The sequence below is a fragment of the Mesoplodon densirostris genome, chromosome 8 (genome assembly GCF_025265405.1).
Source record: "Mesoplodon densirostris isolate mMesDen1 chromosome 8, mMesDen1 primary haplotype, whole genome shotgun sequence".
NCBI lineage: Eukaryota > Metazoa > Chordata > Mammalia > Artiodactyla > Ziphiidae > Mesoplodon > Mesoplodon densirostris.
In genome coordinates this window covers 81,712,280-81,726,694 of record NC_082668.1, presented here as the reverse complement: position 1 = coordinate 81,726,694, position 14,415 = coordinate 81,712,280, and the positions used below count along the sequence as shown (strand labels likewise).

Below are 14,415 nucleotides of genomic sequence, written 5' to 3'. Positions count from 1 at the left end.
TGAAGACTGTGAAGGTGCAGCACGTCTTTCTTAAAACGTACTTTCCAACAGCTGCAAAACTATAGCCATATCTATAGGAAAAAAATGATATTAATTATGAATAAGGTCGTCTGCATTTCAAACTGGGGAGGATTATCCACATTTGAAAATCTGAATCAAAACTAGCACATAGGCATCCCCAACTTACAGAGATTATATGTTCTAAAAGTGTATTTGTACATCAGTTTCTTGGAAATTGGAACACATTAACCCATAGAAACAATTTCATAAATAATAATTAGATCTCCAGGGCCACCCTCAAAAGCCCTTCGGCCTGTGGTGTCTCAATCTATAGCAATATTAGCAGTAGCCTTTGTTCTCAGCTCTGGCAGCAGGAGCCAATTCACAGGGATGAGAAGAAAGGAAAGAGTTTTCTCCTAGTTTTTAATAGTGAGAGCATACATGGAACACCATTTCGGAATACTAGCATCCATAGTAGATGTTGGAGCTCTCAATGCCCGTCTCCAGCCTCTTGAGGTCCCCTTATTACCGACCCTCCTGAGTTGGCCCTCAACGAGGGTCCTCCTGCCCAATGTCATTCGAGCCAATAGAAGAAGACTGACTGCGGTTCAGAAGCAAAGGAAAGTTTATTCTTTGATCAAAGCATGGAGAAGAGGTATGAGCTCCTGCTCTAGAGTCCACGCTCTCCCTCCACCCACGCCCGCCCACCCTGCCCACAAAGGCTGTGGGCGGGGCTGCTTTATAGGGCCTCCAACCGTGGGGAAGGGGGGTGGAGTTCTGGTGAGTGGGGTGGGGCTAAGGCTCCTCTAGGCTCCAGATTGCAGTACCAGGGGCGCAGCGACTCTGCACGCAGCCCACTGAGTTGGGGTGTCGGGCGCAGCCATTTTGTACTAGGAACTCTGGTCTGAAGTGCTGGGTGCAAGGCCACTGCCCGAGGCACCCTATGAGCAAGTGAAGCTAGACTAAGCACAAAAGAAGAGGTTAGACCTTATCTAATCACCTAGATTCCATCTTATTTTTCCTGGGGACCCAATGGGCTTTGCCAGTGACACTCTCACTTTTGCACATCTCCCTTCGGAGTTTCACGCCAGACAGATCTTGCTCCCACCCTGATCCTGCCTCTACATTGAACCATCCTTCTCCTCAAGATGCAAAAGTGTCCCAGCTAATTGTTTAGGAAAAAAAAAAAGAGAGAGAGAGAGAGAAAGCAATAAAAATACTCTCTATTGCCTAAATGATTGAACTCTTCGTGAAGTTTTTGCATTTTAAAAAATACAATATTTTTTGAACCCAAATAAATCCCTAACATGTGAGATTTCCATCACCACAACTAAAGAAAATATTCAGAGGGTGAATGTGTGAGGAAACTGCTCTGGGGGAATACTCAGCTTTAGAAGTCAGACCCAAGAAGTCAGTCAGAAGTCAGTTGATTTAAAAGAAGTCAGCTTCTTGACTGACTTCTCTAAATCTTGGATCTTGGGTTTTCTGTTCAAGGATTGATGGCAGTGGTTAGTTGTAAACTGAGTCATCCCTTTGTTCATTTCATTTCCAGGAGATTCTAATAAAATGTATCTTATTAGCCATATAGTTGTGCTTTTAAAAGAATATCATCTTCCCGGTTAAAAAGATCAAATTAACACAATAATATAGACAAAAGTTTTGTTCTTATTTTCTAACAGAATACAAACCAAACAAAATCATTGTGATTTGGGCATTGTGAATTTTACACAAAAAGGGAAAGAATTATTAGGACATGTTTAAGACAGAGTCAGTAATCTTTTATTTGATGTCTAAGAAATTACGGGAAAGGAAATAATTTGAGATTATTTCAGGATGAGAAAAAATGAGTTAGCTTAATTATTTATAGAGCTATATTTTATATAGATTCAGAATTAAAATATATAAGAAAAGGTTGGCAGTTATTTCTAGAAAGTTAAAGAAAGTTTTTTATTATTATTAAAATGGTGAGTATAAAAACAAATAAGATTTGATTCCGTTTTTCCATAATGTACTATTTGAATTTGCCTGTAAAATCTTTCTGGGAAATTTGTGCATTTTTATGTAAATATATGTGCAATAAAATATGAAATAAAAAAATCAAATTTTAATTGAATTTCAGTGGTCATTGAGGATAGAAAATTCTATAGGGCTTTGTTAGAATTTTAATATTACTGACACTCCAAAATGAAAGCATATTTTTGACCTTACTCTCATTTTTTTTTTATCTCCTTAGGTTCTACTTTCATTTGTAACACTCACATAATTCCAGTGAAAAACCAGGAGGGCGTGGCTATGATGTTCATCATTAATTTTGAATATGTGACAGATGAAGAAAATTCTGCTTCCCCAGAGAGGCTAAATACAATATTACCAGTCAAAACTGTAAACCGTAAGTAAAAGGCAACATAATGCTTTTGATACCCTGCTACTGTAGTAATTTTAATACATGCTTCATTTTGATTCAGTTCTCAAAATATGTTTGCATTTTAAGTAAAATAATTTTGTATATAAAAAAGCCATAGCTGACATTACCCATCAGTGCCTAACAGAAATGATCAGCTGCTTTCAAAGCCATTTGACTTGGTTATACCAAACTTATTTAATCAGTCCCCTACTGATGGACATTTAGGTTGTTTCCAAATTTTGGCTATTGTAATAATGGCAGAATGAATTGTGCATATGTATTTTCATGTGTATATGTACATTCTTAGACAAAATTATCTTCAGAGTAACGTTCTATATGTGGTATTCCTGGGTCAAAGGGTAAATGAATATGTAATCTTTTTAGATACTGCCAAACTCCTCTCCTTATGTTTGAACCATTTTACACTAATACCAATGTATTATATAATACAATACAGTGTATTATATATACATTTTATATAATATTGTATATTCAATGTATATAATGCAATGTATATCTTTCCTCCAAAGCCTTGCTAACAGAGTGAGTCAGTCTTCTCGATTTTTGTCATGATAAGTGAGAAGCAATACCTCAATTAGTTTAGTTTACATTTCTCTTATTATGAGTGAAGTTCACATATTTAAGCACTATGGACATTTCTTTTTCTGTCAATTGTCCATTACTTGTATACATTTTCAACTTTTTTGTCTTTTTCTTTTAAATTGTGGAATAAGTGGCAAATCGTTTCCTCAGCAAATTGTCTTTTATCTTTTTCCTGATTTCTGTCACACGAAGCCTTTATTTTTTGGTAATGTGGTGAAATTTATCAACCTTTTCTTTTGTTGATTCTGAATTTTTGAGTCATAATTAGAAAAGCTTTCTCCATTTCAAGGTTGTAAATAAATTCATATTTTTTTCTAGACTTATTTTTTAGGATCTCTAATCCATTTTAAGTTTAGCTTGGTTTATAGTACAAGTTATAAATTTAATTTGTCATTTTATCAATGGCTTTCCAGTCGTTCTAACATCATTTATTAGAAAGTCTGTCTTTCACCAGTAACTTGAGATATCACTTTTATCACATACTAAACTTTCTTACGTGCATGAATATATTCTGGTCTTTCTATTCTGTTCTCTTGATCTGTGTCATTGAGAATCACACTGTTTGAATATACAGTTAACCTCTTATATGACATACTCCCTTTAATATTAATTTTCAGGGTTTAAGGTATTTCTTGTTGCATATTCCACATGAACATTAGAAACAACTTGTCTGGATAAAAAAAAATTCCCTATTTTTATTGGATTCATATTAATTTTATAAATTAATTGGAGGAAAAGTAACATTTTTATGATGTTGAGTCATTCTATACAGGAATATGTATATGTATTTTCATTTATAAATCTAATTTTTGTGTCTTTCAAGAGTGTTTAAAATTTTTCCTTATTGTTTACTTTGCTACTTGACATTCAACATGTTTTGTTGTTGCTGCTATTATAAATAGGATCTTCTCTTTAATTATTATCTTCTAATAATTTTTAAGGCTACTGATTTATTCTGAGTATGTTAATTTTATGGTCTATCTTAGTGAGTTTTCTTAGTTTGCAGTGGCTTATACATTGTTCTGAGGTTTTCAAATGTTCTATAATATCAAATAAAAATTACTTTACATTTTCCTTTCCAATTCTTATACATCTAATAGTTTTCTCTTGTCTAATTGTGCTGGTTATTACCTCCAACATATCGTTAAAAAGATACTGATAGTGAACATCAGTTGTTCCTGAATTTTGTGTGAACGCCACCAGTGATTCCCATTAATTCAAATGATGGCATGTGGTTGAGTGGAATGTGTTTTATAATTTTATAGAAGTTTCCAATGACTTGTATTTATTAAGAATGGGTGTTGAAATTTGTAAATTGCCTTTTTAGCATCTGTGGAAATGAGTGTGCTATTCTGTTTCCTTATTTTTATGGTAAATTTTATTAATAGAGTTACTAACATGGAACTATTCTTACATCCCTGGAAGGAACCACATTTGGACATGATGTATTTCATCTTGTAATACTGAATTCTTTTCATCTAAAATTAATTTAGGATTTTGCATTGATCCTCATCAGGGAAATTGCTCTCCAATTTTTGAATATGTATATGCAATTTCGTTAGGTATTATTATCAATGTTATAATTACTTAGGAAAATAATTTGGAGTTTCTTGTCTATTTTCTGTTCTACATAACCATTTATATAGTTTGGGGATGATCTGGACTTTAAAAGTTAAGTACAATTCCCCTGTAAAATCATCTAAACCTGGTACTTATTTGTGGAGTAACTTTTTAACAGTTATTTTCTCCAGGGACTGGACTATTCAAATTATCCAACTCAACTAGTATCAGTGTCTTTGCACTCCAAGTATGCTTAGTCTTCTACCATTCAGTTTGTCAGTTTAAATTATATCATTTCACTCCCAGTTTTTACCAACAAGGTACTCAATGAGCTTATTTTATATTTCCTTCTCCTTCCATTTTGTTTGGTTGTGATACTTCTAACTTCTTAGAGGATGTAATTTACATACTTCTCACTTTTGTTTTGGCCTTAGATTTCTAGTGAAATGTATTCAATACTCACTACTTGTCTTTTTGTCAAAGTTTCCACAAACATAACTTCTTGGATAAAGTTCACCTCTTCAGTAAATGTTCATGAGTAAATCAACACTATTTTTCTATAGCCTTCACACTTGGAGGACAGCCTGGGTAGATATGTTTGGCCCACATTTTTTGCCCTGTGAACCTGGTAAATAGTGTTCCACTCTTCTTCCATCAAATGTTGCTAATGAGGAATCTGATGCCAATCCACTTGTCTGCCCTAAGGGATTTTGTTAATTTTCCAAGTCCCAGAAAATTTCAGAAATAAATTAATAATGGTAGATTTTAATACTCCTATTTCAAACCAAGACAGACTTTTAAAGTCCAAAACTATTGCTTGCATATGTCTGGATTTGACGTTCTAAATCAATTTTCCTGGCTACATGGTGGGCCCTTTCAATATGTACATTCAATTCATGTTATAGTTCAGGAAATTTTATTGAATTATAATTTTTAATATTTATTTTATTTCTTTTGGTTTATTTGTCTTCCTCAGGGACTCAAATAATATGGATGCTGCACCTTCTTTGCCTGTCTTTCATATCCATCACTTTCCTCTGGTCCTTTTTTCTCTCTTTATTCTATTTTATTTTCTTAGCTTCTCTCATTTCTAGCCTCTATTCTTGTGGTTTGCTTGTAATGTGTCTTAATTTTTTAGATGATTTTGTCTTTTTCTTTCCTGAATTTAGTACCTGTATTCTTTCAGTTCTTGCTTTGCATTTTCTTCTTATTTGTCCAGTTTTTATTTTATGTTTTTGAGTTCCTAATTTATAATCTTATTTCATATCTCTAATTACTGGTTTAAATATTTTTAATTTATTTCGGGATGTTATATATCTGTTCTGTTTCATAATCAGATATTTAGCACACTTTCCTCTGCAAAGTATGTTTTTATCCCCATTTCCTGTTTTTCTCTTATGATATTTTTGTATGAATATTAGAGTATTCTTGTTTATAGCTATTCATGAAGGACTTTCCTGGACCATCACTAGCAAGAAATCTGGGGTGGGTGGGGCAAAGGGAATAGGTCTTGTTTGCATGCCTTTTAAATTTTTTCAGTTCCAAGTCTCATTCATATATAGCAAGGAGTTTGTAAATTTGGAGGGTTTGTGGGGAGGGGAGTTACTTGTTCTTTAAAATATATGGCAACGCCTGTTTTTGTTGTTTGCTTGTTTTTGTCTTCTGAATATTCTGTCCCCTCTTATATCAATAAGGGGACCTTATGTTTATCTGCTTCCTTATTTCCCAGCCTCCAAGGGACAATTCCACCTTTAAATATCCCTCCCCCTCTCCAAGATGTAGTGCTTTTCCAAGGCTGATATCTGGAGTCTTGTGCACTTTTCTAGCCACTTTCTATTGTCTCTCTAGTAACCAATGCTTTGTCCATTAAGGTCACAGAACTTCTCTCAGTATTTCTCACTCAGTGTTAAACTTCTTCTCCCAAGGGTAAACCCTATTTGATATGTGTTCCATTACTCTAAGGAGACTTCTGAACTCCCACCCCACCACTTTTTCCACTTAGCTTCTGCCTGACTATTGCTGTGTACCCTTCTTAGCCAATTCTGCTGGTCTTCAGCATTTATTTCCCTGACTACATGTAAATTAAAGTTTGTAATGTCTCTTTCTCTAATTACTCTTTAGGTATAGTTTATGGGTATTTTTATTTGCCTCCCTTATTGATCTCTGTGGTTTTTAGGAGGATCTATGAGCAAATAAAAATATAAGTTACTGTCATTGTCTGTGGGAAGCTGGAAGCCTTATCACAAAACTGTAGTATTTGCATAAAGAAATTGTTATACTATATGTAAATCAGATAGCAAAATATATGTAAAATATAAAACACAGTCCCAAAAACCTATGTTTTAAACTGAATTAATACTAAATCAAATGTACTCCAGCTGAAAATTTCACTTAGGTATGTCTAAATGACAGTACAGTATCCTGTTAAGGCAATATTGGGACAAATATATTAGTGTAATATAATTCCAATATTTTGAATATTTTATTCTGAGCAATATCACACTTGGGAAAAACTCTCTAGTAAAACCACCAATCTGTCAGTCTCCCAGGTGACATGTTTAGAACAAAATTGAAGTACTATAAAAAACTATTGTAATACTAAAGACTTGTTCCTTTAAGTTGATGACTGTTTTTGATATCTTTATATTTTCTACTAACAAACTTAGTCATTACTGAATGGTTCCTGAGAGTATACCTTAGGTAATGTCAGCCTGTATTTTGGTAGTGAATGTCAATGAGATAATTTGCTTGGGGGAAGCCTAGTTTTGTTTCTTTATTGTCTTCAAAAAGTCTTCATTTTCCTCCCAAAATAGCTGTTTTTCATGGTACATCAAGTTGGATGGGAGTAAAAAAGGAGTAGTGTATCAGCCATATGACAAAAAAGGGGGATTTTAAAAAAATAAAGTATTCATTTCAAACTGAAATACAAATGGAGAATTGAAACTTTGATTTCTTGAATGGAAGACAATCTATACAGTAGCCTTGAGGTATCATACATAATCTATACAACTTTATACTAGGATTAAAATGGGATCTCTTTTGCAAGTCATAGCAAATTCAGTAGTTTGTTTCTTATTATGTGAACATGAATGGTTTCCCTACACTGCAGCTGTCACTCATGTAGGGAATCATTGGAGAGAGTACAAACATGCAGATAAAATTGTTTCCAGAGCATTACAAAAGGCCTATTATTTACAACCATTATATTGGGTTTTTTTGTTGTTGTTTTTTTTTTTTTTTTTTTTTTGTGGTACGTGGGCCTCTCACTGTTGTGGCCTCTCCCGTTGCGGAGCACAGGCTCCGGACGCGCAGGCTCAGCGGTCATGGCTCACGGGCCCAGCTGCTCCGCAGCATGTGGGATCTTCCCGGACCGGGGCACGAACCCGTGTCCCCTGCATCGGCAGGCGAACTCTCAACCACTGCGCCACCAGGGAAGCCCTATATTGGTTTTGATTATACCTCCTGTCATTATAAGCTTTAAATTTCTCTTTACTTGGTGTCAATTTTTGAGGATTTGATTGTTAAATCAAGCAGAAAAGTTAAAGAGAGACAAATTATATTTGGTAGCTTCTGATACTATCCAATTTCTACTTTGTATCATTTCTGATCTTTGGAAAGCTCCTTTTTTTTTCTTAAAGTATAGTTTTATTACCTGTGTGAAATAACCTGTTGGCTATTTCAAACATTGTTGCTCCATTGGTAGCCTCTAAAACAAATAACTCAATAAGGAAATAAAAGCAAATCAAATTTTGATACACCCTTTTTTGCAGAAACATCTCAACTTTCAAAAAGCTTAATTTCTTATCTAAATAAGGAGTATGTAAGTGTGTGTGTGTGTCTGCGGGGGTAGGCATGCCTTTGTGTTGGAATTTAAGTGAAAGTAATGGGGAGAGGCTACTGTTTGTTTGAGATGATGTGGATTTCTATATATTCAACTGCCTCTCCTGAAATGTAGACACAATAAGGGAAAAAATGTGAAGGAGCTATAAGAAACTTAGATGAAAAAGAAATGAAGTATTAAATTGAGAATATTAAGTAATAGAAAAGGAGTTAAGTACACAATAGAAAAGATGCATCATGAAAAGGCACTATGATCAATTGGCTGAGTAAATTCTGGAAACTTAGAGACTTGTATTGAATAAAAACGTGGATCAATTCTCAGTACAAATATCTAGTTTCTGGGTCAGGAACACAGCACAGCAAAAGTGAGCAGCTTTCTCTGGGAAGAACTCATTTTTCACAAATTTAATCTCTGTCGAAGATATAGGACCAGCCACAAATAGATGTCTTAAGTCCCCTGGAATGAAGCAAGTACAGGAGAGAGTATTATTCTGATAGGTCTATCAAATTAATATATACTGCACAATTGAGTTGATTAATTACTACATAATAAATATAAATACTAAATAAAAGATATAATTAAACATTTTCTCACTGATGGTTTAAACTCTGCAATCTGAAAAGTGGAAATGATACTGAGTAGAAGAGAAAATTCTACTTTTACTACCAACTAAAAGGGGGCCACATCTAAAGGAACTAAGAGCAATGGGAAGATGTGTTCTCTTTTTTCTGCTCTAATATCTGTTTCTATGAAATATTTGCACAACATGAAAGATAACCAAATTATGTGTCCTTGCTTACACTATTAATTTCAAAGTTAATTGTCAAGTGTGAGGTTTTTGTTTTCATTATTATTATTATTATTATTATTTTGCGGTACGCGGCCCTCTCACTGTTGTGGCCTCTCCCGTTGCGGAGCACAGGCTCCGGACGCGCAGGCTCAGCAGCCATGGCTCACGGGCCCAGCCGCTCCGCGGCATGTGGGATCTTCCCGGACCGGGGCATGAACCCGCGTCCCCTGCATCGGCAGGCGGACTCTCAACCACTGCGCCACCAGGGAAGCCCTGTTTTCATTATTTTAAATAAAATATTTAAAAGTTTTATTTTACATTACTTACAAGTATGTTTAAATCTTATATTTCTTCTATTTTATAGCAGAAATCTAGGATCGCCAGTCTGGTTCACACAGACACACATACACATTTTCATTTGTTAAAAATTTCTTTAAGGGGATTGGGGGGAAACTAAATTAAACAAAAAATTCCTGATTTAACAATATACAACCCCACAGAAAATTAATGCATTCTATGTTCTTATCATGTCTGAAAACCAGAGAGTCAGTTGAGCCACTATAAATGTTGACCTTAAGCTCATATCCCCAAACAAGTTTTAACTAATAACATTCACTCCTCTTATCAATTTAAAATAGTTTTCTGTTTAAGTCTACTTAATTTACTGTTTCCATCATGGTCAAAAAAATCCATGAAGTTTTCTCATTTTACTAAACTTGAAACATATCCCAACAAGAAAACAGGCCCAAGTTAAGTCTTTTTAGTCACAGAAAAATACTGAATTTTATCATTTATTAATTTATAAATGATTATGCTACAAGTCAAAATTATACATGAGATCCTAATTTTTTTAGGTACTTTTCATCTCTTTCCCTTAGCAAGTATTTCAAAACTTCACCAGGCTTTTCATGACTCTCATGTCAAATCCACCTCCTTTGTCAGACAAATCACCTCACCTTCCACACCTCAGAGCAAGGGGAGTTCTTGGACAAGAAGTCCCTTAATCAGCCCACCCTCAACAAATATATCTCAACCCCTGGAGGCAAATCTTAACTGGGGTCCACATCTCCACTTGAAACCCATTCCCTCTGCCATTCCTTCCAAATCTGTCCTTACCAATGGCCCTCTCTCAGCTATGTTTTCTACTGGCTCTTTTCCTTTTGCTCATGCTGCTGAGAATAGCCTGTACTTCAATAGATACATTCTGTTTACATCAAATAATATTTTCTCAAAGTTTCAATTAGTTAAATGTGTCACCAACATTTAAAAATTGGAAGATTACACCTTAAATTACGATGTCTGGGGGATTCTCTGGCCATCCAGTGGTTAGGACTCTGGACTTTCACTGCCGTGAGCCTGGGTTCGATCCCGGGTTGGGGAACTAAGATCTTGCAGTTGCACGGCACAGCCAAAAAAAAAAAAAAAAAAAAAACTAGCTTATTTTGGAAAAAGATGAGTATGTGGCCACACATTTGCAATAAGCTGGAAGAGAATACTGACCACACCTTTAGATGGTATGTACTCCCCAGTTTGCCAAAGTCCTCAACTCTCCTTATTGCTGTTCATACTTGGCTTTCTTCACTGTTGTCCCCTGACTCTTCTTAGAGGCATTTATATTTTCCACACCTACTCATAATCTCCCTTATTTCCTTTCTTCCTCTGCCCTGCCCACTGTAATGAGCTTTCTATGTTGTGCTCTCCATGTTATCCTCTAGGTTGAAGATACTCTGCTAAATTCAATTCCCTTCTCTCGGTTCTTTTATGTTCCATGACACCACACTCCTTTGCTTCTTTTGATTTCTGTGACAGCTATTTTGGTGCCATTTTCTTGTTCCTCTTAAACAAGAAACTCTTAAACACTGTTTGTTTATCCCCCAGAAGCTGCTCTTAGTATTATTCTCTTCTTAGTCATCTTCTCTGTACACCCTGCTTGGACAAACTTATCTGTGACCTACAGGATAAAGGCTCCCTTTCAAATCAGTATCTCCAGACCACACCTGTCTCTAGACTTTTCCAACTACTTATAACTTCATATATCCAACTGCCCACTGGACATCTTTTTTTGGAAGATTTTAGCATTTCTGGAAGTTTAACATTTTCAAGCTAAGACTTGCCTTTCCATCCTAATTACCATCTACTCTATTCCATCAAAAACTCTTGCTCTTCATATGTTGTGAATGGTGTCATCATCACAGCCACCCAAGCCAGAAACCTGGGCATCATGCTAAACTTCTCCTTCTCCCTAATCCTCTCTTTTCCCAACCAAAGAGTGATAAATTCTCTCAAGCACACCTCCTGAATATCTCTCTCATACAGCTCACTGTAATTACCTACTCAGGCCCTCAACACATCTGATGCAGTGATCTCAAAACTGGTATCTCTGCTTTCAGCTTCTTTTCCTCAGGCTCACATGTCCCACTACTGTGCATCAGATCATAATACTCCACTATTTATATTCTTTATAATGGGTCTCTATTGCCTAAAATTAGAAACCTCCAAAACCCTGTGCATTAAGCAAAAGACACATGTTATGGCCTCAGATACTTCCTTAGCCTCACCTCCCATCACAGTGTGCCCCCCAAGCCATCGCCGTCATATCCCATATTTCAGTGGTGGTTTTTTGAAACCACATACATTTTATACCACCTTGTGTGTATAACATAGTGTCCTCTCTACTAGACTGCCTCCGTTTCTCTAGCATACCTTCTCCAAAGGACCCTTTACCTGTGGGGAGTTCCTAATTCACCCAGATAGATTTTCCTGTTCTTGCCCCTGTGACATGATGATACCTCATACCTGTCTCTACTACCACACTGGCACATCCGTTTGCCTAGTAGACAAGAAACATAAATGACTAAAGAAGGCCAGGAATGAAAATAGAGAGCAAGAGAGGTGAGAGCTGTGGAAAACTAAGGAAACCTACCTTGTTTAAAGTAGCCAGGAACACTTAAGCTCCAGTTCATAGGAGGGCTGTTGTGTTTTCTTCCATATCCCCAATATTTGGCAAATAGTGAGTACCCAATACATACGTGTAGAATGTATAAATTTATGAATGTTATTTTTATATTGAGTAATTAAGGTTTTTTTCCCTACTGAATGCATATTAGTCAGTGATTCTCCAAGAGTAAGACCGTCAGCTTCATTTTGTAGCATGTTTGAAGTGTAAGTCCTTGGGCCTTACAAACCAGAACAACTGATTCAGAAACACAGAAATTCAGGGCTTCCCTGGTGGCGCAGTGGTTGAGAGTCCGCCTGCCGATGCAGGGGACACGGGTTCATGCCCCGGTCCGGGAAGATCCCACGTGCCCCGGAGCGGCTGGGCCCGTGAGCCATGGCTGCTGAGCCTGCGTGTCCGGAGCTTGTGCTCTGCAACGGGAGAGGCCACAACAGTGAGAGGTCCGCGTACCGCAAAAAAACAAACAAACCAAAAAAAAAAAAAAAACAGAAATTCAGCAACCTGTGTTTTGACAAACCCTTCAGGTCATTCTGATACACATTGAAGTTTGAGAACTACTAGTCTAAGTTACTTAATGGTTAGATAAAACCATAAAGATAAATTTTAAGTGAAGCTAAAAGTAAAAATATAGTAAAATAAAGTTAAATTTCTATAACATCTTATTTTCACAGTTATTTTCAAAAGTGTACTTTTTCATTTCATTTCATTAAGGTATTATAAAGGAGATTCCATTATCTTTGAAATGATTAAAATTATACTCTCCAAATCAAAAGAGAATTTTTACCTTTATGCTTACTAAAGTTTGAATTACTCTAAAAGCTTCAACTGAAGCAAAGTCTATACACAAAAATACAGTTGGTAATTTAGGCAATTATCTAGCTAATTTAAGCCACTAAAAATGCATTCATATGCTTTGGACTCAATATTTTGAATAATTGACACATAAAAAATATATTTGCCTGAATAGCTACCTTACTCCCTCAAATTTGTATTTCAGTGTTCAGACCTCAAGCTAAGGAACAAAAAAATTTTCTGTATAGCTGGTTTATAAAAGGGCATTCACAATGTTTTTGCTATTCTCCATTGGAGCTGAAAGTCATTCTTTAAAGATGAAGAGCTGTGGTAGTAATACAGAGTTTCCCACTCAGCAAGCCTTACTATAGAAACAATCTATTATTCAGATGAGTTTAATTAAAGGTTTTACAACATAACTAATGTCTACTATTATCATGTGTTTGGAAGTTTCCTCTTTTTAAAGATTAAATTTCCTGTAGAAAAAGGAACCATGACATGGTTGCTAAAAGAAATCTGAGAAAAGTTCAGTCATAAGTTGCAAGCAACTTTATACCATGTTTCCTCCCTAGGATTTGGGCAAAATACGTACTTCTAAGATTAAGAAAATTACTCATAGTTGAAAAAATATGCTTTATCCTTTCATTAGCAATGAATGTTAATGATGGCCTAAATCAGTATGTCCACATCAGAGACCCAGTGTGCATACCATATGGAAGAATTTGTTACCTAGCAACACCAAAATCAGGGACAGTCCCTATTCATACAGCATGTGGGTAACTGGCGTCTGTTCCATTTGTGTTTGGAACACTCCATCAAAAGAGTCCCTGTCGATGTAATAACTACATGGTCATCTTGGGTCAATCTAGGTAAAGTTGTTACTACTTTCACACAACATGAGTGGACTCTTTTACTTGGCATTTGGAAAAGAAAGAATTCTATAAAACAGAAACAAAATAGCAGTATGGTAAATTATACATTGATTTATTAAGCTGTTATCACATAGAAATGGAAACGAATTAGCTATATATAACACTGATGTGTTTGCTTTAATTTCCAATGCCTCCTCGTGGACGGATTTTAACCTTGGGTGGCAAAAGCAGTCCACCAGCCTGTCCTATTTTCTGCCCTATCTCCCTTATTCTAAACCTGTGTTTTCTGCTTCTTTGCTCTTATGATGACCCAGCTAGGTTGGAAGCAGTGTCTCTCAGACATCATCAACATTTGTGAACTTGTTCCAGAAGTTCTCTGCTGCTGCTACAGCTCCTATGATTACTCTCACTCCTGCTACAGCAGTAACTTCTCCTGATCTCCACACATGTGTCCTGCGCTACTGGGCCAGAACTCACATTGCTTCAAGATTTCTATTTGGTCTTATACTTACTGCCTTATTGTAAGATGTTGCTTTTTCTTTGGTATCTCTCACCCTAGGAAATGTCCAAGGAGTCTTAGTCTTTCAAGGCCTTACT

The 14,415-nt window shown here is 35.9% G+C and overlaps 1 protein-coding gene across 6 annotated transcripts in view; it reads left to right on the top strand.

Moving 5' to 3' along the window:
- Positions 1-14,415, top strand: part of KCNH7 (potassium voltage-gated channel subfamily H member 7) — a 453,243-nt gene that overhangs the window by 302,905 nt on the left and 135,923 nt on the right. For all 6 annotated transcript variants that reach the window (XM_060106825.1, XM_060106828.1, XM_060106826.1 and 3 more), the window contains exon 3: positions 2,234-2,389. In XM_060106825.1, coding sequence (XP_059962808.1) covers positions 2,234-2,389 — 156 coding nt within the window. The remainder of the gene's footprint in view (positions 1-2,233; positions 2,390-14,415) is intronic.